Source organism: Odontesthes bonariensis, chromosome 14 (genome assembly GCF_027942865.1).
Source record: "Odontesthes bonariensis isolate fOdoBon6 chromosome 14, fOdoBon6.hap1, whole genome shotgun sequence".
NCBI classification, from domain to species: Eukaryota; Metazoa; Chordata; class Actinopteri; order Atheriniformes; family Atherinopsidae; genus Odontesthes; species Odontesthes bonariensis.
This window is the reverse complement of record NC_134519.1, coordinates 21214113-21241742: the sequence shown is the minus strand read 5'-3', so window position 1 is coordinate 21241742 and position 27630 is coordinate 21214113. Positions and strand designations below refer to the sequence as shown.

The 27630-nt window shown below is 40.4% G+C and overlaps 1 protein-coding gene across 2 annotated transcripts in view; it reads right to left on the bottom strand.

The window, feature by feature from the left end:
• ephb1 (EPH receptor B1) overlaps window positions 1–12414 on the bottom strand; it is a 165487-nt gene extending 153073 nt beyond the window's left edge. For both annotated transcript variants that reach the window (XM_075483458.1, XM_075483459.1), the window contains exon 1: window positions 12113–12414. In XM_075483458.1, coding sequence (XP_075339573.1) covers window positions 12113–12173 — 61 coding nt within the window. In that variant the 5' untranslated portion in view covers window positions 12174–12414. The remainder of the gene's footprint in view (window positions 1–12112) is intronic.
• Window positions 12415–27630: the final 15216 nt, after the last annotated feature.

The window sequence follows — 27630 nt, the reverse complement described above, 5'->3', positions numbered from 1 at the left end:
TGCCCCACACACCGACAAACACACAGGGAGACAAATGCACTCTGAGCATTTTAGAAATGGAAGAAAGAAAGGTACAAATATGAATAGGAGTCTATAAATCACAACAGCCTAACACCTTCGTGCACCTCTTTTGCAATTATCCAAATACAGGGACAGTACTCCTTTGTTGTCTCAACCTGTTTAGTGTTTTCTGACGCAGGGAAGAATAATGCCTCGGCATGAGGAACAAAAGCTTGGGAGACTGTCGCACTATAACACATCCAAATATGACTCTGTTCAACCAAATTCTTTTGTCTAGGCAGTAGTTTTGTGATTGGTTTTACAGTCAGTGTTGGCATTGACACTAGTCAAAATACGATGTATCCATCTGAAAAGGTTGGCAGGAACTCTGTAATGTGATTCATTCCATCCGCAGCACTCCAAGACTGAAATGATGCCCTTTTCCAGATAAAACATACTAAATTATCTGGTATACACTACGGTATATGGTAGAAAGGCCATAGCACAGAAAAAAAAAAAATCTCCAAGACCTCCCTGGCAGATTTGTTTTGTTTAGCATATGCTGTCAAACGTGCTGACGTGTGGAACTTCTCTGGGATTATCAAATACCACTGAATTTCTTCTTATAAGTGACACACTTTTGCATCGTGAACCCGATCACACACTATTTGTTTTATTCTAGCACCCGTTTATATAGATCTTTGGTGTTTTAACACGTTTCCATTTTCTAGCGGTGTGCCTGGTTCTCTAGTTTAGTACGACTACCAGCTCTCTCCCTCCATCTCCTGCCAACCACCTGTCCGCATTTACTCCAATCGCAGGTCACTAAAATTAATGTGTCATCTGTGTGTAATTTCGCAAAAACAATTTTGGACTCTGGACCCCTGCCATGTCTGACCAGCGATGACATGTTTAGGCACATGTCATCCTTCAACCCCTGACTGTCTAATGTGGGCTACATATATAATTGGAAATCTTTCTGGGGGACACCTGGTCTGATTAGGAGAGATTAACATCGATCCCACTTTGGAAGGAGCGGCTCTGATATCTAGAAATATGGCCAAATTTATTATTCATCCAAAAATAAGACAACCCAGGGTTGAGACCAAGATGCAGACTTGTAGTCTTACTCCTCTGCAGTTTCCTACCTGCTGCTCCCAGACCACCCAAATTTAATCAATCTATAAACACAATTTGAGTAAATCCAGAAAACCTCCAAAAAATGAAGACAAAAAATTGACGCTGAACAAAAATATAAAACTATCAAATGTAACTGGCTGTATATTAGATCTCTCTTTTCCAAGTCTCTGTTAGTGAATGACTTGATTGGTGATCATCATATTGATATATTCTGTCAGATCAGGGTTACGAATCAGTCCTAGACCCAAGATTAGTTTGAGCTCTTTTAAAGCTCTGACACTCAGTCCCCCCCCCCCCAAAAAAAACCTGTTCTGTTTGTTGTCGTGTAACGTCCACCTGGCCCTTATTCTGAGTTTCTGTCTGAATTTCTTAGAGTTTTTCTCTCAGTTAGTTCTGAGTACAAATAATGTCATCATAGTGGGTGACTTCAACTTTACGTAGGTGTTGAAAATGACAGCCTAAATATTAACTTTAATTCTATATTAGATTTAATTGGATTTCCTCAAAGTGTACACAGACCTATACACTCTCTAAATCTTACCCTTGTGCTGACTTATGGCACTGAGAGTGAACACTTACAGTGTTTCCTCATAACCCCGTCTTATCTGACCATTGTTTTGATAACCTTTGAGTTTACATTACTTGACTACACAGCATCTGAGAAGACATTTACTTATAGTAGGTGTCTCTCAGAAAATGTTGTAATCAAATTTAAAGAATTAATTCCATTATCAAGAGAATACGAACAATCACATGTTTCTTTTCAGTCTTGTAGCCAGGCTCACGAAGAGTCTGAGCTCTCTCGGCAGGTATCCCTGGCCTGGTGTTATGTTGTCCCCTCTTTCCTGTCCTCTCAACTCCAGCTGGTTGAGGTGGATGGCCGCCCTTCCTGAGTCTGGTTCTGCCAGAGGTTTCTTCCTGTTAAAAGGGAGTTTTTTTCTTTCCACAGTTGACTCGTGCATGCTCAGGATGGGGGGTGGGATAGAAAAGAAGTTTCCGTGCAGTCTGTTGGTTTCCTTAGCTGGGCTACTTTTTTTTTCTAAACTGGCTTTGCATGTATGAATTGGACTAATTTGGAATTTAATTAATTAGATTTGATTTTATTATTATTGTATTACAGTGAATTGGATTCTAATTGGCTTGAATTGAATTGTATCTTTGAAGTGCCTTGAGGTGACATTTGTTGTAATTTGGTGCTCTATAAATAAAACTGAATTGAATTGAATTGAAATAAATGTAGTGACAGAGAGATTTCACAGGTTTTTTGTTTCTTTTTTGGCATGGATGCGCAGCTACTACTCATAGGTTAAAAAACTAAATGAAGTAAACAGTTATGACTAATTAAATAGCAATCAAAAGTTTTCATTCATTCATCTTATTAAGAGTGTGCGATATCTTAAACAAGTCAACTGACAATGTGTAACATCATGACGGAAGACAATGTTGGGGGGCCAGATAGACGTAAAACAGGACTATGATTTAGTATGAGGGTAACTGTGCTATTGAAGAATTCCCAAACCTGTAATGTTTATATGTGAAACTTGAATAATGTAGCTCTATACGATGACATACTGCGGTATGCAAAATACAATATTGTGCTCATCACAGACTGATGGACAAACTTACAAAGCTAGAAGCTAAGAGATCCACTCAGTTTAATCAGTGATCATTTTTACACGATACACTCACATGCATTACACACCGCCTGTGTAAGTTAGACCTCAACAAAGCGTAGATATTGTTAACTGCGCCGGTAGCAAAGATCTCCAGCTGTGTTTTGCTGCAGTCATAGAGTGAAATCATGGATAAATAGAGGGCACCTCTTTTTTAATTTTTTTAATTTACATTAACCATCTCACATCCTCTCTTTGTCGGGGATGTATCTTTTCACAGGAACCGAGCTTCCTCTAAAACCAATCTGACACAGTTGTGAAACACCAGAAAAACCACTGTGCAATTACATTCAGCCCTGCTTAGTGCGCACGTTTATCATCTTGACATGTCATCACCACACTGCAACATGGCCAGAGCAGAAAAAAAGACGACAGAACACATCTGTTCATTCAACTCCACATCCTGTATTACCTTATTTAAACGTACCTAACTAGATGCCATATGTGTGTACAGTATAACCAAACACTTAATTTCCCCAGGTCTTAGAAAAGGGTTGACTACTCCCAGACATCATGTGTCAATCTGCTGAGTGGTTCTCTAACAGTGTGTGAAGCTCAGATCAAAGGCACGCTGCTTTAAATGCTTAGCTTTGGGAGAAAGAAGGGAGGGGACAGACTTCATAGGAAAAAGGTATGAGGAGGAAATGAACAGGAGAGAGCCATGAATTTTGCACTGTTCAGTGAGCCCCAATGCAAAAGAGGTTTGGGTCACGGGTGTATAACTGAGACTGCTGCACGAACTAATCAAAACAAGACATCCTTCACAAATGTCAAAACTCGCACTACCAGCAAATGTACAAGCTATCCTGACTTGACTTAGAGCACCGAACAATCATTTAAACACCACTAAATATAGATTTTCATAAAAAAAGAAATCACATTCCCCACAGACATCCAAGGACAGGTGCTCTTAAACGCATGCACATTCTAAAGGGCTGGATGTGCTTAAGGGTTAGCAACCAGAACCACCAGCCTCCTAATTAGCACATTAAAGATTGAAGGCATGATACCAGGCTATTCTTCTCTCCCTCTCTTTCTCTTTGTCCCTCATCGCCTCTGTTCTCCTGCACAAATGAGTCCTAATCCTTGTCCTCCAGCTCGCCCTTGGACAAAAACAATACCTTGAAGCGTAGGACACAGAAAACAAACTGCAACAGCCTCCCCATCCGGTGAAATTACTTTTGGCTTATTCATGCATGTACTCAAAGTACATGATCAAATATTATCAGGGCAAAATATCACATCAAGTGGGATTGTGTAATTATGAAGATTCAGAGACTTAGCTGATGTAGACAGCAGACACAACGCTCTCGGCTTGGAGAATCAGAACAGATTTCAGAGCTAAGTTAACTGCTGCTCAGACCAGGGCCACCAGAGGAGCGAATTCTTTTTACCATAGAAAATAACTAAAACCTCATAGTGGTCTGAGCAAACACTATGTTGTTGATGTTGACAGGTAGTCATTTACTTTGTCACTATATGTTCTTAGAAGAAAAAGTTTAGCAGCATGGTCCACACCGTACATGTAACTGTCTGATGCAAAAGTCCTGAGTTTAAAAACCTATGATGTAGCACGGCCACATTCTTTTCTACATGGCACACAACTGTGTATTGCATGTAACCAACTCCACATACTACTTTGCAAAACATGATTTAAAAAAAAAAAAAAAAGCTCCTTTGACCCACATCTATTCATGAAGGGGAGATTGGTCAACATGAACAAATTAGTCAAATAATTTGCACGAAACAAAAAGCGACCATGATTAAAACAGTAAGCGGGGAACATACTTTGAATATTTGCAAACACCAGATAAAATAGTTTACACAAATTGCATTCTTCTAATTTTTTTTAGTTAAATGCCTCTTTCACCCCATCAGTTTTTTTAGTTTGCAGCCAGCCAGCCGGCTCCTGGTGGCTCGAGATACTGTCCACTCATTCCCATTGCCCTCTGTGCTTCCAATCAATAGTTAATTACCTCCACAAATGCTCATCTTATCCAACTAGAAAAGTGGACTGCACAGGTTGAAATTTTCCTGACAGAGGAATTCAGTGTTGCGCAGGGTGAAAACTGTCCTCCCCCTACTTCCACTTATTGGCCCATCAGTGTCCCTCTCGGAAGCTGGCATTCCATTTTGCACTACAGAAGCACTTCATTTTACTCCAACACACTTTTTATTTCTCATGCTAACACACACACACACACACACACACACACACACACACACACACTCACACAGCAACACGGATATTCATACACAATTTCCAGTGTTTAATAAGAGATTACATTTATGGTGAGGAGAGGGGCAGGCGAATCGTGAAATATGTCCACATGTCCTGAACCTGGGAGAGGCACCGGCACTTACTCATTAATAATGGGACAGGCCCAGGTCCTTAGCTCTCCATCTCTACTCATTTCCTTTCCACACGTCAAAGCCTTGTGTGTGTATGGCCAACTGTGTTAAGGTTCATGCAAGTTCACCTCTGTGCTTGAGTGTGTGTGTGTGTGCGCATGTGTGTGTGTGTCTGTGAGCTTGACAGTCCCTATGAGAAACAGCCTGTGGAGGAGCCGGCTTTTATTTAATCAGAACCCGAGCGGCTTCCACCACTGTCTGTAATTTCAGCCCTATTAACGCTCAGCCTTTGGTTCCTCTGTGGGCTGGAGTCGCAGCATCATTTAGTCCTTTAGGCTACTAATTCACTTTAAACGTAAAAGTTTTTTTTTTCCTTCATAGTGGAAACCTCACATAATGTATACTTTGACTTGAGAGATGTGGAATTAGCCAGTTAAACAGGTTTTTGTAGTTATCAAGTGTGCACAGTGAGCTAAATTGATATGCATACCTATTCAATTATAGACTTTAAAGATCTTTCTACACATTTAAAATCATTAAAACATTGTACCGCTACCTGCCCGTCTCCCACTCCCTTATCAGCCTCTGAGCTGCCTGCCGTCTTAACTGTAGCCCTGACGTCTTGGCCTTAAGCCTTAAAAGTCACATTAAATTATCCTGGAGCCGAACTCCAAAACAGATATCATTAGAACAATCATAAATGAAGCCCTTTGTCCCGACAACCCCAGCCATCTCTAAACCCTCTTCCTGTTCCTGCCAATGCTGTGCCTATTATATGTTGTGGAGGGCGAGCTCATGTTTCCCTTTTCTTCCTTGCGGTAATCCTTGCAATGGTTCCTAAATGCATCTGTTTTTAACCATAAAAAAATGTAGGAAAAGGTAGGTGAGTGTGCAAAGCAGGGGAAAAGAGGGAACGAAATTTGCCGAAAGAACCAATTATTTCCAGACAGGAAGGTTTGGGAGACTAGGGTGGAGCAATGCAATTGCTCACAGATTTAATTAAGAGAACAATCTGGCAGGCGAGAAGAGATGGTGAGGAAGTAAAGTTAACAACAGGCTTTTGTGGACCTGGACTAGTCAGAGTTGGTGATGGCAGGACTGGAGTTGACAGGAGCTTAAGGGGCCATGAGGTACGGAGAGGTGGTCGGGCCAAAAGTATAGATTCCTCAGGAGCCAGGCTGCATGAACACCAGAAAAAAAAACACTCTATGATCAGCAATGTTTCTTCTCACCTTTCACTTCAAGAAATATCGAAGAGGCTTCCCTTGCCTGTTGACTGAACAACTGTCAATCAATGAGTAAGACAGGTGATAATGGAGATGGAAAAAGCCTCCAAAGCAGAAAAAGAACGAGAAAAGCACATTTTCCACATCATCATCCATGAGTTGTGGGTCACTGCAGACAATCATTACTAGCGCTGCCATTTTCCACAAGGTGTGGCCAAGTGGGGCCCTTTTTTTGTGCTTCTGAGTGCATCAAGTTTTTGTATAGTGTGTGTCTGTAGGTATGTCAGTGTCTTTATCCACGTTTTGTTTGTTCCCTTTGAGAGACCTGTTTTTTCAAGCAAACAGATGACTCACACAGTTTGAGGTTGAACTGTGTCACGAGCGTCCCTGCTTCCACTCCTGTGCTCTAATATTTTACGTATGTTGCTGATGCTGTGGGCCTGCTTATCCCAGCGATTGGACAGATAAGGCCCTAGCACTCGTCCCACAGTCTGCCACCTGCTCTGATAAGGGCCAAGCACCAAGTAAGACGGGTGGAACATAACACTGCTGATAGCATCTCTGCAGCCAATCTCTGGACACAGGAATGTGTGGAAAACACAGACAGACAACCTGGCAAACAACATGAGATATCTGCACAAGTCCAAAGTCTTTAAATAAAATCTAATAGGACAACAACAACAAAAAAAATCATACATTTAGTATAGCGCATACTGCACTATTCCTCTGTTTTCCCTTTCCCTTGATACTGCTCATTCTTACACAGAGGGGTACACAAAAAAAGTGCACATGCAACAGCTCCCAGCCTGCATCCACCATCTGGCCTTCCCAAGGCTCAGATGTCTCTGGGGTAAGGTGAGCAGTGAGGGGTATTCTCTCTCTGTGCGTTTATATGTGGATGTGTTTGCCCTCGTGTGCGTGTGTGTGTATGTGTGTGAGAGAGAGAAAGAGGCAAACAGCAAATGAGTTAGGAAGCGGTTATCATATTACCCATGCAAGAATACGAAACGTGAAGTAAAGTATGCATGAAAACCAGTATTTTGAAAATTGGAAAAACTCTGCCTGCATGCAAGAATAATAATTTCACAGGAAAGGATGTGCAATGCATTTACAGGACTGCGGGCACATCAGGTGCTGGCAACAGTTTGCACTGGGGGTCATCAAAGCCGAGTAGGCTGGCTAAGCACACCTTAACATCAAGTAGTCTTTTCACTGTGGACAAAATAAAGCCCCCATTATGGAATGAGGGCATGTCTACAAGCCCAGTCAGCCATAATGGTTTAAGCACTATACTGAAGGCACATGAGCACACATAGCAGTACAAAACACATGAAGAATTTAATTCTGGCTCAGGTGATCCCAGATCATAAGTAGTGCCTGTAGCCATGATATACTCGCGTGAACACTCACCACATCATCATTAGCCATACTGCCTCCACCCACATTTATATGTTGTACTTTGTACTTCTATCTATTCTATTTTCATACTTCCTTTTTATAATAATTTGAAGCAAGAGTGCAAAGAAAAGGAGCAATTTTGCATTGACGTCCATTGGAGACTCAACAGGACTCTTTTCACAGGCAGTCTCCTCCACGCAATTGGTGTGCTCACACAACTTAAACATTGAGAAAATAAAGAATTCTCAACTCTACACTAGCCTTGCAGAGGGATTTTGCAGTGACAAAACCTTAGTAGGCAAAGAAAATGTAAGCTTGGGAAATGACAGAGAATCATTGGAGCATGACAAAAGATGTTGGTCCAACCTTAGAAACTACCGTCTGGTACAAAAAATAATAAGGATCTGCAAATATACAGCTTAGCTTGATTTTCAGGGATATTTTTGGTGATAACACCTTGTTTTAATTTAAAGCTTTGTCATGAGAACCGTATCAGTGGCCAGTATATCCAAACAGGTAAGCTTAGAACTTATAGCCATGTAAATTATGATACATGTACTTTCTGTTAACATACCTTGATGTCATGAAAGTAACCATTGAGCTCCAACAAACAACATCAAATTCAACAATGTAGTGATTCACAGAATGCATATAAAGTATGGATGCAGCCATCTGGTTTGTCAACAGCCACTTTGAAGCTGTGTTTTTCATTTAGCCATCTTTGTTTTAAGAAAAACTGAAGACGATGTACAAAGATGGAGGCACCCAAGGAAACATCTTTTAAGCAGAGGCCGCAACACTCGTGTGTCACTCAGAGTGGTTCTGTTCTTTTCCCTTGTTTTGGTAATGAGTTGCTTGTTAAGTTTTTATAGAACTGATGGTGTTGTAACTTTGACACATTCTTTAGGAGACGCCGTTGCTGGATCTCGATACTCGTAAAACAGCTTTTTCTCTGCCACTACAGAACAATAATCTGTCAGAAATACCTAAACCTTTTCCAGAAAGCAAAGTTCGGAGCTTGAAAGAATGGACTTTGTCATGATAGTTAGCATGTGAATCTTGTGAGAATTTACATTTGGAAGCTATCCCCAAGTGGACGTTGGGGGAACTGCTGTGTTTGATGCTCCGACTGAAAAATTCCACCCCAGAGGTTCTAAAAATGAAATTAATTAGCTAATACCATTTTTCCTGCAGCAAATCGACTTCTATATTCTATGAGTACATCATATTTCCAGTTGATTCACTGCTCTGATTAGCGAGAGCTCTCCCAGTGTGATCAGAGTAATAGGTCATCTTTGGGATAATTCCATAGGAGGCAATATCTTACTCAAAGCTTTTGTCCTTCAGCACTATGTCCTCACCCTTCTAATCTACATGGCTCACCAATGCAGCTAAATGATGTACAGCAACATCTTTCTTATTATTCAGGAAGCTTCCATGCTTCGTTACATCCTCTCAGGATAAAGTATTACCACAGAGCAATACAGAGCAATACAGGGACACTAAACAACCTGAAGGCCATTTCAGAACCCACTCTTCTCCTACTCATATTAAATGCTGCAGGTTTTTTTTTTTTTTGGTTTTTTTTAAACAGACAAGCTTGGCTCAGGAACCTATTGTATGCTAAACAGTTAAACAAATGAGACAGCCTAGTGTTCATTTCCTTTCTTAGCCGTGTTCATTTTCAGTCCACTCATTTGTAAAACACACATACTCTACTTTGCCGTCTTCTCTCATCTTTTCATCTCCCCCGGTCCACGACTATCCTCAACTGATGTTACATCCCCCTTCCCTCCATTCCTCATTCCTCCACCTCCCAAGTCCAGACTGTTAAATGTGTGGGTTTATCTAAGCCTAACTGCTTTAAAGGCAAACAGAAATAAGCAATGGTTCTGTAAAGTAGAGGAGAATTACTGCTGCTGTTGGCGAGAACCATTCGCGTGGCACATAGATGGCAAGGAGGGGGGCAAGAGTGGAGTGTGGAGATTAGTTAACAAAAACACACATAGAAGACGGACTGGGGTATTGAAATGAGAGAGAGTGATGGTGCAGAGGAAAGTATACTGTGAAGATGAAGACCACAGGGAGAAAAGAGAGAGAAAACAAACAGGGTTGAAAAAAATGCCCGGTACAAGCTTCTGCTGTAATGGCATGCAAATCCTCGTCTTCACTCTCCTCAGTGTTGGATTTTTGCTTTAGGTTCTGACTCCCCCTCTGTCCCTCTTCAATAACTTGTTGGTGCATGTATATCACTTCTTCATGTGTGTGTGGTGTAGTGTCTGCATGCAGCTGTGCCTGTTTTATAAATCCCAACTGTTTTGATCCAACTGGTTCAGAAAATGAACACACACCTTTATGTAGACATAAGCTTCGACTTCGTATCTAATTTCTTTTTACTGGGCTCAGCCATCTTCGACCTATTCATCCATACTTAAAAGCATTTCTTGTGATTATCATTCTACAGTTCTTCAGTTCATCAATGATGTATCAGGTCTTTACTGTGAGCGTGTGTGTCTAGAGAGAGGTCAAATAAATTATTTAGTTCATCACAACTATGCATCAGTGTGATCAGTGCTGCCCTTTCCCCTAAAGTTACAAAGAAAAACCCACACACAAACATGCAAACAGACAAATCTGTGGCAGTTTGTGATTATCATTTGATTTAGACTCGCAATCAGATTATGGTGACAGAATTGGGAGGGATAATGTGGTCAGTGGCTCCATTTTCCCTTGCACACATGCACACAACAGAAAAAGAAAAAGGAAAAGAAAGAGCAACAGATTGGAGCACATATTAGTGAAAATTTTAACCTTCCCGTGGGGAGATGTCCTTTCAATTAGCAACCCAAACAAGGAAATCACTTTCATCCTTGTTACTGAGGTAACCCAGGGGCCATCTCTATGCCCATCTGCTTCATTCTCATCTCAGCTTTTAAAGTGGGAATCACACATCTCTTTCCTTGCAGGGATATTTCACTCCTCTCTCTCACCAACCACGCATCTCCCTTCCGTTGGCTGTCGGTTCATATAGGGTAAACATTTGAACCTCAAAATATCTATTCTCGCAGAGGTAGCAATTTGGGCCTGGGCTTGGTATACATAGCCTGTGTTGAAGTCTGATGAGCACAAACAAGAAAGCCACTGCCAAATTATAGAGCACAGCCTGAGCTGGGAGCGATCCTTGTTAAAGATTAAAGGGGACACCTGTGCATGTGAAAACTAATTCTGATTCTACTCTTAATTTACTCATTTATGGGGCAGCAGCCAAAGGGGATCCACTGTGTACATTTTTTTATTCGAAAGTATGAGTAATGAAACAATAACATGATAGAAAACACAATATATTCATGATGGAAGCGGGAACATTCATCCAGCAGATACTGACTGAGCCAAACAGCCAAGTGTCCGGTCCCTAAGGTCGTGCAGCGGAAATGAAAAACATGTTTGACTGAGGAGATAATAGCTACTCTATGCTACTAGTGGCATCAGCCATGTCCAGATGAGTGTGTCACAAGAAAAAAAAAAGGAAATAGGAGGAGATGCAGACAAAGACAGGCGATAAGGAAGGGAGGTGGGTGAAGAGGGTAAAAAAAACAGGTAGAGTGTAACAAAATGACAGAGTCAAATGAGTGTTACTTTTTAAATTGGTTGATAAAGTGTGTGATTTCCATTAACACAAAAAAAGGAGGAATTTACCTCAGCCTAAAATCCATCAAACAGGGAGACTTCCCATTAGCGCAATCCATAGACCAAGAGAGTTTGTCTCAGCATTACAAAAATGCAGGAGAAAGATGCTTGAGGGCTTATCTGAATGGTACCTAATTTATTTACACAGTTTAATGAAAAATCGTGACGGGAGTCTTCCAGGTTTGACAGGCAGTTTGTGTCCCACTGAGCTAAATTAATTGCTCTAGGGATAATGAGAATCTCAAGTAACACAATTAATGGAGAGGACTTCTCAAATTATGCACCTTGTCTGGATAAAAAGAGGAAAAGTAAAACAAAAACAGATCTGATCACGTAAAGAGTCACTGATGTGCTGCTGTAGGTAAGCGTTTAAAGACACCGATTAAAAAAAAAAAAAAAAGGAATCACACAAAGTATCGTTCATCACATGGAGAAGAATTGTCAGTGATAATAAGCGAAGCGAAATAAAGGACTAATCAAAGCAATCTGCCACGATCCACGTGTATAAACCCTTGAATGCCGGAGACGCAGCGCTGCCCAGCAGAGGTAGTAACAATCACCCCCCCGGTACACGGCGCGCTTTGGAGCATCTCCATATCTACTGCAAGTGGGCTATAGTCCCAAATTCTTATTTACCTTCCATTGCAGAGGATGCGGTGACCAGCACGCATAAAAGCGCAAACAAATCCACTGTCATGTTAGAGAGGTAGTCTCCACAGCCTGTACCCAAATAACCAAGACGCACGGTGCGCGTCAAAAGAATCCTTTTGGTTGTCAGAGCGGTACTCCAGCAGACAGCTTCTGTTGTGAGTCACATTTCAAGCCGTAGTAAACAATATGTGACAATCAGCGTAAGGGAAGAGCGGAGTGAAGGGGTAGAGGGGTGCGTGGAGCAGGAGGGGGTGTAGGAGGAGTGGGTGGGGGACACCCGACATTGCCTGCTCACAGCCCCATTAGACAACCGGGGCCAATCAACGACTGGTAGCTGAAACTAACTAACCAATGGCCAACCCGAGGCCCCGCCCATCTCACATTGTCAAAACACAAAACTTTTCCTTGACCTATTTGAAGGGATGTCCGCTGTACTGAAGGCAAATGACGCCACCAGTCGGCTTTTTGCTGCTACTGCACCCCAAGCAGACCCCAAAGCCAAGCTCACCCCAATGGGAGACCATCTAAACGGCTGTGTCATTTGTTCAGTGAACCGCCCGCCTGTGGTTCAAAATAATAATGTTGCCCAACAGTATATCAGTTGAAGTATCTCCCATATGGCTTTGCTCAGCTTGAGAGTGTCTGCAAAACTGGAATTACTTCAACTTTGAGCGCTTCTTTCCACCTCTCTCTGCCTCTCTCTCTCTCTTTCTCTCCTATTCCATTTTGTTTAATTCTATTTTTCATGTGCAATCATTGTGGGGATCCGTCTGAAAAAGCCTTGCAGCCTGGCACTCCCAGAGCTCCAAAAAAGAATCAACCCTGTTTGCAGTGAAATGCTCTTTAATAGCTTTGACAAATTCAACTGCACCTCCTAATGATATTAAACAGGCGTTGCACATCAGCTCACTCCCTTTGCCCCTCGCACTCCCTTTTGCGTGCGGGTGTGTTGTAACAGATGGGACGCACAATGGGCTTTTCCCTGCAGGGACAGAGGACCAAAGTCTTCTTCAGCGGAGGAAGAAGCAGTTTCCGCCCTGTAGCCTGCAACCATACACATGTCTTAGGCCAGATATGGCCCCCCAAGTCCCTGGAGCTGAAGAACTGGGATGAAGTTGTTAATCTTCAACCTGAGCAGGGCTGTTTTTTCCCCGGGCCAGTGGATGGCCTAATACTTCAGTGCTGTCCCTTCGCAGCACACTGGCCCAGATACGTTTACCTGCTTCAGTTTGTGTTGGCTTCAACAATGGGTTAGAATTTTGATATTCAGCAAGGCTTACAATAATAATGCACTTAGTGTGCAGCTTCTGTGGCATACCCAAAATATCTACTATTGTGAATAGAAGGCGCATAGAACATGAACTGTTCTCCAAAAATCCCAAAGTCAGAGATAAAAGGAATATTTCAGAATTATATACCAGAGTACCGAGTTCTCTGCTAACTAAGATCTCAGTAAATGTCAGGACTTGCTCACAGGAATTATTAAGTGATGCTAATTTCAAAGCTTTATAAGTACTCTAACTCCTCTAAAAGAATTGCTTATATCGTATAATTTAAAACAAGGCTGTGGCACAGGAGACATTTATGAAGATTTTGGCAGACTCTGCAGGGGTGATACACACTTCTACTATGTGGCTTTACCAACACAAAACAGAAGCCATCAGGAGAAAACATTTCTGGCATCCATACCGCAAAGATTCAACATCAGAAGTTTGCAAGGAAACGTCTAAACCAGCCAGAAACATTTAGGAAACAATTGCTGTGCAATAATAAACTTGTTTTTGAACTATTTGGCCACTATGAGCAAATGTTTGCTTAAAAATAGGAAAAAGAAGTGAAGAAAATCAAGAACACCTTTCCAACTGTGAAGCACTGTCGATAAACAGCCAATAATGTTTCGGGCTTGTGTTGCAGCCAGGGGCACATTGGACATTTGGAGACCATCCACCATCTCCAAATGTGCCCACGAGTCGTCTTCTCATTCAGGCAGAGTGGACCTATAATAACGTTTGAGGAATATGGGATCTCTAATGATCATGAGAGCAACTGAAAGTATAGTGTGAAAATGCTGACCTCACGTGTCCTTGACATGGCAGTTGGCATTATCTAAACTTAACCGAGTGATGTTATTGCATAAATTCCACAAGAAAAGTGAGAAAAGTGTTTCAGTAAGGTGTCGTGTTTTTGACTGAACATTACCGAAAAGTTACAGCTGGTCAGTCATCGCTGTTGCCACTTGTAGGAGCAGCACTTTACAGGATGCCATCATCAGGTTGTATTTAAGGATATGAACAAACAAATTATATGAATGAATCAGCTGAAGGACTTGTCGAACACACTGGTGAAAAATACATGGTTAGAATGTATTAAATTAAATACAAGAAGATTATTAAAACAAACATCATGCCTTTGTTTCAAAGCCAGAGATGAAAAGAGGATAGCCTCAAAAGAATGTTCCTAAAAACACCTGTAAAGTTTTGGCCGTGGCACTCACGGTCCATGTACCTTAACATAATTGGAAATATCTGGTTGGGACTTAAAAAAAAACATTGTAGGCAAGACACCCCAAAAATCCCCCAGATATAGAAGCCATTTACAGGAAAAATTATCAAGAACCCCAGCAAAAAGGAAATGAAGGTTTTGCCACAAGACGTGTAAACAAGTTGGGATATTCACCAAAGTGGGAGTTATTCAGTAGGAAGCAGTGTACCCACACTTTTCCTTCAAGATATTTTCCTTTTTTAATTATTATTTTTTTTTTAATTATAAGATTTAAACCTTTGAAACTTGGCCAGGTGTGCGTATATTTTTACATGCCGTGATAGCATGTGTAAAAAGGTATCTGTGTCACACAAACATGGGCAGCTTTTTCTCTCCAGCAAGCCTAAACATTTTGACTGTATTTCTCTTTTGTGTCTCACAGGGATTTAACTCTGAACCTTTCCAATGACAAGAATGAAACACAGTTGTAAATGAAAGATGACTCACACATAATAAATGGGTTGTTCCAGTTGTTACCAACTGATGAACTGGGGCAGTAACGGGGCTGCAGGAGAAGGGGCAGTGGTTGCTAACCTGGGAAAGCGGTTGATGAGAGCATTTGTCATTTTTAATGGTGTGGTGAGGAGTGGCACTGAAGTGAGCCATGGCACAGCACAGCATGATCCCTGGAGCTGTCTGGTTTCCTCGCCTCTTATAGCCACCTAGTCTTATTTTTCACCAGACCAGTCATCATCACCTACTCCTACACAGGTCATCTCCACATATAGAAGAAAGCTATCCTTGTTTGCCGTCCACACCCTGGGGAGGAAGAAGGAAGGAAGAGTATGAGGAGTGGACAATAGTTGAACAATAGTTCTGCTGCTTTAGCACATCCTCCCTTACAATGCACAAGCCGACAAACAAGCGCATGCAATAACATACACGTGTGCTGCCGTTCACCCACACAGCGCTACCAAAATGATCCACACAAAGCCACACAAGGACTTACCTACTTCAGCTTAAGAGCCTGAGTCCAGTACTAACACTGAGCCCGAACACATTGCTCAGAGACTTTCTTTCTCACTTTGGCCTCGTTTTTTTTATCTGTGGTTAAGCCTGCCAGTGCAGCATCCCAGTTCTGTTTTAATTTTCCTCTCCCATGACCAGATTCATGACAGAATTTAAGATTCTGTCATTCAAGACATTTAAGATTTCCCATGACAGAATAAAATGGTAACCTCACCCGGCTATGGTAATCTCTGACTTGAGTTTGATTAAATGTATTTTTATGCTCAACAGGCTGTGAGCTGACCCTGAATCCATTGAGCTTTTGACCTGTAAACATCCAGCGTGCATCTCACTCTCCATGACCAATGTGCCATGACCTTTGCATTTCTCCTCTCTATCTCCTGTTTCCTCTTCGTCCTTGAAAAAAAAAAAAAAAAAAAAAGATTAAATCTTTGTAGTGTTTTTCACTGGAGTTAGTGGGAAAATACAAGATGGTGGGAAGCTGTTTTTTTTGACGCTTACAACCATATTTAGGAGCAACGGAGGGGACGAAGGGTACAAAAGAAGACATTTTTAGAATGACAAACCAATTGACTTCACAAAGAAAGCAATTTCTACTTACAGTGGAAAACATATATTATTTAAATGGGTGACAATGGAATGAAAAAAAAAAAAAGCCTGTATTTAGTTAGTAACATCCAGGCATATGCAGTACATCGAAAAGATGAGGATGATTTTAATGGTACAAAATGAGAAAGGCAGAAACAGGCATAAAGAAAAAGGAGATTTTCCCAGAAACAGTGGAAGCTTGACTGGTGTCGAATAAGAATGCACGATAATGAAATGCCTTAAGTCTATACGGGAGGCAGGGCAGGGACTCGGGTGACGAAGAAGTATAGTGCTACATCCACTCTGAGGGAATGGACTGGTTATCAGGCCAAGCTTTAACTTCATCCATCTTCAGAGGTCTGTGTACTGGTCATTGACAATTTGAGTACAGAGTAAGGGCTGAATACAGATGTGCTTGGACCAGTGCTGCCAAAACAGAGGATCAAGACTCACTAGTGAGTACCAGACACAGTCAGCTTTCTGGGTCATAGCTCAAGAGACACTGCAAAATAGGTTCATTGCAAAGAATGCACAAAGTTGGTAAGATTACTTTAAAAAAAGTTTTTAAAGGCTTTCATGGCAAACTGTTTTTTTTTCAGTAGACTAAAATGTACAAAAAAAAAAAAGAATACCTGTCTGTCACATTTAGTCAGACCTCTTTAACATGTTTGAAAAGCCACATGCTTGTGAAAATTCATATTGGAAATAAGAAGGATTCTATGACAGGAGGTCAGACAGGGAGACAGGGCAGGAGCTAAATAAAGCTCCCTCATTAATCTGCCACTGATGCCAAAACTGATGGTACCTGCACCCTGCTATCAGCACTTCACAGACATTAACAGCCCTTCTCTGACACAGAGCGACACACAGAAACTCCGAAGACGAGGGAGCAGCTGCAGAAACCGCTGCAGCCTGACATGAAAATAACTCTGCACACCTGTATACACAAAAACCTGCTTCTGTTTTTTTTTTTTTTTGTGGGATTGTAAAAGAAAGAAGAGGGATTACATTCCATTGCCCCTTGCAGAGACTTGTGGTGACAGCCTTGTTTGTTAAGTATCACACTTTGATTAACAAGTCTTTTGCTCACATTCATTCTATTCAAGATTCAGGCCTTTAGTCACCATTAATCCCGCCACCTCAATGAGGTTTCTTGCACGGCAATGAAAGAGTGAGGGCATCATTATGATCTACAGGAGCGTGTGTACGTGCGTGTGCATGACTGTAAGCACGGGAGAGGAGATGATTGTGAGCTGATGCTACTGAAGAGGCTATATTTCCACTTCTATGTACTCATCTGTGTATGTGCACACACGTTTGCTCAAATATGCATGTGTGGTGTGGCTGATTTACACAAAGAATGATGGCTAACAGATTACTGCATCCCCCATCTTACTCGCTACATTATCGCTAAGCAGACATCATGTTTTCTGTTGCAGAAAATGGTATAGAAGAGAGTGTATGATTTATTCCCCCACAAAGGCTTTAACAGTCCAAAAAATAGCTCCGAATGCAAAATCCAGTTCCATCCAAAATCTTTCACAGACCCAACAACGATTCACTGATTAATTGTTTTTCTTGATGGCCATGGTGATTATGATGCATTCATTCGCATGTGATTACTGATTTCTAATCACAGTTGAGGTTAATGGGGTTCTTTATTGTAGCATTTAGGAAAGTTTCCTATTAACCATTTTGCTTCATGCCCCCTCTGGTAAAATACATCTTTTTATTTATACACCAACCTTTTCCACCTCTTTAAAAAGAGTCACCTTGACGACAATAACATTTGACACATGGTAAATTGTTTTTTGAATCGCTTTATATGCCATCATGGGCTGTTCATCCAGAGAGCCTGGTGAAGTAGTTTTCTGGCCACACAAGTATCGTTTAAGAGGTGCACTTGTTAATGAGGAAAAACAAAACTAGGCTGACAGTTCATCACTTTATGTCAGCGCACAGTGACAGCCCATCCCGCTTGTTTTTTCCTCGACTTGTTTGTCTCACAGGGACACGATCAAAATGCAGCCCTCTTTCGCCTGCGACCTGTCTTTTTCTCAACTCCCTGGCCTGTGACAGATAGCTCAGTGCAATCTATCAACCTCAGTCTCTCCCGGTCAGGGCCACTACTTTGTAAAGCCACGTATGGACAGAACACACACATACAACAGTGCTCATCCCTGAGTCCGTCACACAAAACGGGATAAACATCTGGTGGTGGAGAGACAAAAAAAAAAATCATAGGTCAAATCAATCTGCCCTCTTTTCACCAAACACTGGTCCCTGTCATAGGCTGCATTCTCCACAACAAATTAAACTCCTGTGCTGCATTTGAATACGGAGACTGCAGTCCTTCAGTCTGTTTTTAGAGTGAATGAACTCACTAGACAACTCAAATGTTTACTTAATGATTACTTTCTGCTGCCATGGGTTGTTTCAAACAAATGAATATACAATTTGATGTAAGACATGATGCTATCATCAACACTGACAATAACTTCCATCAAAATTGGCAAATGTAAATCAAAAGATGTACATGTTTTTTAAAAAACAAATGAAAACAAAAAGTGTAGAGTATAGTGTCTGACACTTAACAGAGGTTCAGAAAGGTATCAGGTTCAGTGTGTCCAGACAGGAGATGAATAATGGTTACACATAAACATCTGGAGAAACACCTTCCTCAGTTAAGCATGTCCAGGACAGGCACACCAGGGATATATAGATATATACATACATATATCTTTCAGCCTGACTATCGAGCCCACCCAGGGTCACGAAATAGGGGAAGGTTTTACCCTACATAAGGGGAGAAGCCCCCCCCAGTGTGGGAGAGATGGCACAGACCTTTGGGCTTTGAAGACCTCTCCAGATGCATCAATCTGTAATTCTGATACGGACCTGGTGGCTATTAAGATACTTTGTGTTCGACCAAGTCTGTGTCAGCAGGATTTTTCATGTACCATCTACACATCGGCTGTTTGAAGTCGACCATCCCTTATACACCACATAACTTTATTGGGATTTATTGGACTTTATTGGGTTACATTTAGCAGATTAATCAAGTTTAGTCACCAAAATATTTGGTTTTGGAAAACATCACGCTTTTGGGATTACATGCACAATATTATCCAGGTGGGAACACACACTTATGAAATAGTGGCAAGACAAACAAGAAAGGAAGTAAAATGGGATTAGGTGCATGAAGGCAAATGATTATTGCACGAACAGGGAATCCTTGAATAAGAACAAAAAACCCATCCTGGAGTCCTGCCTAAAACTGTTTTCTCAACAGTTCTGACCAGTACTGGCTGCTATCGCATATTCTGAACATTCAGACTACACACACAATATATCTTGGTGGCAGCTCCGATCTTCTTCTTGTCAAACATGTTCACAAGCGAAAATTTGTTCAGATGTGAGACTTACTCTGCTTCGCTTTTGCACTGTAAAGCCCTGCTTTAATCACTTACTCAGCATCATTGGTTGACTAAGTCATTGCAGTTAATGCTTGTACTTAATGCTTAGTACTGGACCCAGTGTTACACTGGGAGCAACAGTGTATTTTTTGACCACTTGCTCCCTGCTGCAGCAATATTAAATCCAATATTAAGCCCACTCCCGCAAGATTTCTCAAGATTGAGATCCAAATCCCAATGCAGTCTTCTGCCCACAACAATGACATTGGTGATGAAAAGTATTTCTTTAAAAACTTCACTATCACTCTCATGCGTTCCCAGATACAATCTACAAATAGATGTGTCGAATGTGAAAATTCCCAGTGAACCTTGAAAAATAGTTTCCATTGCTTTTACATACTATTCTTTTTATATACTGCCACAGCTTGGTCTAGGTTAGTTCTGAACCAGCATGTGTATCTCTTCATAACAAATGCATATACCTTATTTACAGTCTATAGTCTGTACAAATTTCTGAACTACCAATCTACCTACAATGCATAAACAGCCAATGAGACATTAATACATTTGTCATAAACTCTTGCTCAATGTTTCTTAAGAACAGAAAATCTATCTGTAAAGCTGTCCGTTGTCACAAAATATCAGTTTCTAGCTTACCTTAGAAAGAAAAACACAAGGTCTGTCTGGAGCAGTACGACATAACCATTTATAATCACTGCAAATGCCACCATACAGGTGCCTTTCACAGTGACCTTGACCTTTGACCTTGGTTCATCAAAAACAAACCCAGAGAGAACGTTTGTGTTGGATTTTTTTAGAAACTCCCCAAAAGCCTTTCTGTGATCCACTAGAAATGGTTCAACAGATGGACACACAGATGAATAGACCGCCCAAAACATAATGCCTTTGGCCACTACAATCACAAGTGCAGAAGCATGAAAACAATGCCTATTTCGCTTTTTCACAGGTTCTAGATTCCTCATAAGACTTTAAAAGCCAACAGGTGGCTGTCTCCAAAGATATTTGCTCGAACATGGTGGTGATACAGGCAGTCTTTTCAATTGTATAAAGATCTGTAAACTACGACACTACAGCCATATGAAAAAAAAGTGCACACACATGTCCCGCACAGTTTAACCTTTAAGATTTCTTCAAACTACAATTTGACCGCCAAACTACATTTAAAATTAATTCCCGCTCAAACAGGCAGAACAGCATGAATGCATGACGATGTAAAGCACCTGTTAAAAAGAATAACTTTTCAAAATATTTCAGATTTTGAAGATATTGGGTCATCCAATTTTTTGGGGGGGTTTTATAGCGATCAAATTTCAAAATGGGTCAAATTAGATGCAATAATACTCTGTGTAGGGGATAAAAAGTGCTTTGTTTGCTTGTTTGACAGTAGTTTGGTTTGAACTATCACCGTAAAAGTGGTTGAAAAAATACACAACAGCTGAGATTAATGTAGTCTGAATAAAAAAAGAAAAAAAAGAAAAGTAGGGTACAAGCCATAAATGTTGGAAAGGTTGTTGAGCAGTTCAGGCATCTTCTTTTGAATCCCCGGTGTGACTATCTCTTTAAGATTAATTCATTTTTATTATCTGAGACTGACTCACTTTAATTAAAATCCTGTCTGATTTGCGTTGAGATTCTGTATACCCTTTTCTTATTATCTGCTCTGCCAACAGTGTTATACTTTGTGACCCTCAAACACCTAGAATACATAAAATGTACTGAAAAAAAACACAGATACAAACGCGGCCTTGGTGGTGCAGGGACGGATCACGCATATGACGGCAGAATAGAACAAAAGGATTGTGACAAACGCAGGAGCCATTGATAAATGTCTAACAGTAGTGCTCAAAGCTTTTAGCCTTCGAGGACAGAAAGTGGAAATGATGCTTGGCTATAAGCCAGAAAATGCACTTGGACATTTATTATTTAGACAATGACCTCATTTAGCACATGCACATGTCTACACAACAGTTATGCAGTCAAGTATACACATGCAAACAAACAAAGGAATTAACATGCTGACCTTTTGATATTAACACTGACCTTTGAAGGAAATTCTTTCTCCCTGCATGCATCGTCCGATCGATAATCCCTGCTGCCAGGTGATGCTTGGACTATAATCGGACTGTTACAGGCTCAGTGACTGGAAACACAGACAAACGCAAGAATGTATGTCAAAGTCCTAAATGCCAAAGTCATGTTCTGCACATAAAAGATGTGCGATGGTGGTGGGTATCGTTTCTCTTTTTTCTTTGTTTGTTTTCTGATACATGGTTAAAAGCTCAGGGCACCCGAGAGAAAAGCAATCAACAGTTCCGTTCCAATTTCCATCTCTGTCACTATATTACTTCCTGGGTTTTTTTCTGTTTGCCTTATTTTGCCCTCTCAATTTTAGCTTAGAACCCTACTATATGAATGAGGGCAGCTTTGCCATCTTTCATCGGTTTCCATTTTCCAATCAAAAGCAGATACCATTACCACAGCTTCCAAGTCAATGACTTCTCATTTATATCCCACTTTCCTCTAGATCCTCTGCTCAATGAGACCTTGATGGATTACCTGTAAAAACAGTATTTGTATGAGAGTGAGGTGCATGTGTGTGAGGGCTTCAGGGAGAGGAGATAAGGAAGATGGAATATAGGACTAAATTTCCCCCAACATTCCGTTCCTACATTCTTAACACAAAGAAACCTAGATCTGTATCTAGAAGTTTTAATTTGCCCCATGATGTTCAAAAGAAAATGTCTGAAGACCACTGCTATTCAGCCTGTTATTATTATATCTCTTTCCCTATATATTTTTTCGTCAGGCTTTGCCCGGCTTGTATACAATAAGACCCAGGAGTTGTTCTCATGAGGGCAAACTTGAGACTTTTACTGGGCTTGCTTTGTTTTTTGGCCACTTCCCCATTTTGACTGGCTGCAGGTGGTTTATAGCCTTTATCCCCAGCGGTGCTGAGACCCAAATTGTTTGTTGGTTTTATCCATGTGTGAAGTTAGGAAAGTGTTGTATTGAATTAGCTGTGACAACTGGAAGTGCAGTGACCTGTGATGTAGCTACGTCTCATGGTTCTCATAGGTTCTCAGATAGGGCGAGAGTGTTGATGAAGTACTCGATTAGTCTTTTTTTTTTAATAAAGAGGAACCTACTGCCTTTCACCTCTGTTGTTATGCTTATAGTAAGTATTGATATTTGTATAAAGGCAGCATTTCTTTTTCATTTATTTAATTCTAGACCGATCATTAGAGTTTCCAAAACTCGTATCTAATAACTACATAATTAAAATGTGCTGACATTATAAAACGTCCTTTTTTACTTTCATTTCAGTGTTTACTTTTACAAATACAATAGCTGGTGTATACAGTAACTAACGTGAGACACATGCTGTAAGAGTGCAGTTCAGAGTATATATGGTAAAGTCCATTTTCCTCAATTTTTTGCTTTCCAGGTAGAAAGAAGGAGAGCAGCAGACAGACCTCCCTCTGCGGACAATCCTAACTCATCCCGCAGATGAACTGCAGGACATCACAACAATCGAAAAGCTCAAAGATCAGGCGTTATTATGGATTGTTTCAGGTCACAGAAGATAGCCCTTTTGGGTTGCTCAAATGCCAGCTTGATTCATGAAGTGTTACTGGGAATTGTTCCCTGCTGTCGGAAAACCGTGCTGACATTCTGGAATGCGTGTTAATTACATATTTGTTTGTTTGTTTGGTTTTTCCTTATGCAACACAGCATGAGAAAGGCACACTTGTTGCTAGACCAGTGTTATTTCCCAACACGGAGAACACATCCTGTGGAGCTACAAAACCCTTGATTCACTGCTGTGCTGAGCCATATGGCGAGGCCACAGTGCCACCTGCTGACCAAAATTTGTCACTGCAATTGGAAGTGATTTGAAAAAAAAAGCACGAAGCTTTCCCTTGAGCCATTATGAGGATGCAAGAAATCAAGGGGGTGATTCTCATAGTACCACCCCTTATGTGCAAATTTGTAAAATAAACTGCACACCAGGCTTTAGTGTACTGTAAGATACACAGTTAACATCTACTAATAAGCAACCAGTCAACTAAATTATGAAAGTCAGGATAGGTATTGGGATTCACTGCATGATTATAAGCATAGCTTTAAAGCTGTAATCACAATCCCTTCTTTGTAAGCAAAGTTCAGTTGAAGCTTGAAGCACAGACGTATCAAAGCTTGAAGCACAGACGTATCAAAGCTTGAAGCACATGTATCAATGAAAAGAGAATAACGACTGTACGTTTTTTCTTCATAAAAGCTTTGAATATGAATCTGAACAATTTCTACATCATTTTACTTGTCATGATGTCAGATGTGTTGTCGTTCTCTCTACATCCCTACAGCTATCAATGAATTTATGGTGGAAAAAACAAAAAAAAGAATAATTGCATTGGCCTGAATGCAGTGATTGGATGGACTACCAGCTCCTCTTCCTGTTTAAACTGAGATTGTACTAATTGCTTCAGTTATTGCATCAGCCAATTGGGACATCAAAACACCTATTTATAACTATTTATAACAGCATTTCAGGTGCACCGTATTTGCTGAAGTTTTCTTTCCAAAAATTAAGCATTGCTACTGACAAAATGGCGCCCCATCACCATAGGGATCGCTTTAGAAGAAGTCGCTTCTGAAGCTTCTTCTAACCAAAGTCAAGGGGACGTCCAGGAAGCACAGTATTCTGTTTAACTTCCACAGTTTTTTGTTAACATTTACATTACCTGTAGCTTCATAGGTTTTGATTGCTCTTCCTGTATTTCCAATGCAACCACAGGGCAACGTGCACCACATAAAATTCGAAAGGTGCACAACCTGTCGAAACAATAACAAAGCGCCGGAGTGCCTACTAGTTTGAAGTCAATTTTTCCATGCACTGCTGTTTTTCTGGGTAGAAAATGGTGAATATAAATCAACAGCACCCTCCCTCCTGCACCCATTTTATCTGTGCATTATTTGTGGATCATTTAAGCCTTTAGAGCGAGTGAGAGAGTGAAAGCTGCTAGAAGCACAATAATGGCAACAAAAGACCAGCAGCTTAAACCTTCCGTATTAAGTGTTGCAACAGGAGGGAGGAAAAGAAAGGCTGTGACCGAAAAGAAAAGCCGGCAGAAATAATTATTATTAGATTGTATAAAGAAAGAAGTTAAGTCAACATAGGGATAGCTTTTCCACGATGGGGACTACTCTGAGAATCAGAGTACTGAAGAACCGACACCATCCTGGCTTTTTTTTTGGTGGAAAGGCAATCCACGTATATTGTGTCATCAATATGTCCTCACTTTGAAACACTTTCACTTGACATTGTACTAGGCAGCACTGATTCAGTATGACACAGAGAAATAAGTTATTATTTTGATGCATTTATTCATTCTTGTATTTTATTGCTATTCTATTCTAACAATTAGCATTTACCTCAAGAAAGTATCCCTAGAATTACTTTAACCGGACCACACACTGTGGCACACCCATGAGGTGTGTGGTAAGAATTAGGGGTTTGGGTCATGATTATTTGAATTGAACTGAATTGAATCTGACGGAGCTGACTGAATGATTCTTCATTAATTTATTAGTAGTTATGGCCCATGTTAGGATAAGAGAAAAGGAAATCGATTGTGTGAACAGAAATTAATTTGAAGTTATTTATCCTTGATTGGGTAACAGTGATTCCTGTGGGTGACACACAGCAATAGATGTAAATAGATGAATAAATAGATTAACTAATAATAGTCAAGATGGTGTCTAAAAAGAAATTAAAAGAAGTGCAAATGCTTTCATCCCTCATTTCACGACATCTATACTCACTTATTTCTATTGAGGCCGGGTCCTGTGTACACCCTGAACAGTTTGCCAGTCAAGTACAGCACTAACATAGAGATAGACAGCCATACATATTCATTAATATGCACACATGGTGAGTCTAGAATCACCATTTTACCTAACACGCATGTCGGACCCAGGGTTTGACCGACCGAACCTTGAAAATACTATTAGACTTTCAAGAGTAAATCTTTATTGGCCCTCACAACATAGGGCAAAATATTCTACAGGACAGAAAGTGTTTCATCATTAAACTGAATCTAGATACCTGAATAAAGCACTTTTTGTTCCAGGGTTACTTTGTGGTCTAATCCCAGTTGATTTTAAAACATTAATATGTCCCATATATGGCATCTAACTAAAACCACCGTCCTTTTCTTCTCTATCAGGTCAGTTCAGTTTATCTTTCTTGGACGTATTGAACACACCTTTAGTACACTGTTACATAAATGAAGTAAGACCTTTGAGACCTTTGAAAAGACGTTAAACAAAAACAATAGTTCCAGTTCCAATTATCTTTGTATGTTAACTATTGTATGTTAAATATAAGTGAATTCCGTCAAATCTATGTTTGACAACAACTTACCTTTTGACTTTTTGCTGTTGAAACCTTCTGGAAATAAAAGCTGATGCATACTTAAAGCAGAAGGGATGCTGCACTCACCTATGACTGATTGTGTCAGTGTTTATTTAAAATACACTTACAAATACTCTCATTCACTGTAAGTTTAAGCCTTAAAAAGTTCCAGTTTCTGGAATTTTATCATGTTATTGTTGGACAGAATTTGTTTAAAATTGCAGATTGTACCATAGCCAACTTACATTATGAGGGACAATAGTTATTTCCTTGTGATACAACTCTTCATCCACTGGGTGGCGGTGTGTGCATTTATACTGGGTATTAAAATAGCTTTTTGTTGTTTGACTCGTCTTATATCCAGCTATATGACAGGAACAATGAAGTAAAGCCCTTGATCTCCAATATACTCAAGTACTGATGTAAAAATTATACAACGTCTCATTGAGGCTATTATCAGAGAGCCTGAAAGAGAGAAAAAAGAGGTTGTAGGCGGCATTAATTAGGTTGCAAGGCAGATCAAAGAGAGAAAGAAGGTGTGAGAATATGTTTAATAGGCCAGACAATCAGGCAAAATAAGACAGAGTAAGGTCAAGTCAAACAGCTGTCTCAGAGCCTTTCATCTGAACTTCCAGATTTGACATAAATGTTAAAAGTTCTAGAGGATTTGTTTCCCTGATTTTCTTTTTTTCTTTTAAGTTGAAGAAAATCTATTTAGCATTGTGTACATAAATTACCACTAGCCCTCATTCAGTGCATTTCGAAAAAAAAGTACTAAACAAAAAAAAAAAAAACAAACAAAAAAAAATGGGGTGCAGGGGGTTTAATGACGTGTTTACAATCCTGGCCTAGTAACATTTTTTAAGTCATAGGATACTAGATATTCAAGGCAAAGGCAGGTTTGCTGATTTGAGGAGATTTTATTGACAAGTGTTTTGCCCTGTTGAGTTGATACTTCGTATATGGAGGCCATGTAAGTTTGTGAAGAGGTCACTCATAAAAGTGCCGTGAAGCAAAGCGCAAGCTGAAAGCCAAAAGGCTGAGAGCGAGGGATGTGTATTTGTGCACTGGTGTGTGCAGTGAGTCGGAGAGAACGCCTCAGACCCAATCAATAGCTGAGACTGAGAATGTGTCTGCTCACATCTACGTGTGAAGAGGGAAGTTGGTTGCTTATAGTTTACTGATAGTTTCAGTGAAATATAATGTTTTATAATGTACTACGTTCAGTTAAAAAAACAATTTGGACTGTTTACTGTGAGTTTTGCCGTGTTTGCTCACAGTCATCATCAGAAATGTGTTGAGGTTCATTTCAAACCCCCCAGAAAACTCACAGGCTCCTCTGAACAGCTGCCTCTCAGTCTGAAAATAAAAACACTTAATGCCCACAAAGCAGGAGAGGACTATAAAAAGCAACGCAATCTCACTCCAGGACCTGCAATAACCGTGTTGGTCCACAGCAGACAGTTGTTTTACAATGAAGGCAAAAAATTCAAGGCTCCAAAATTGTTCAATAATTCATATTTGCTTATCTTAACACACCTATGTTTTTATGT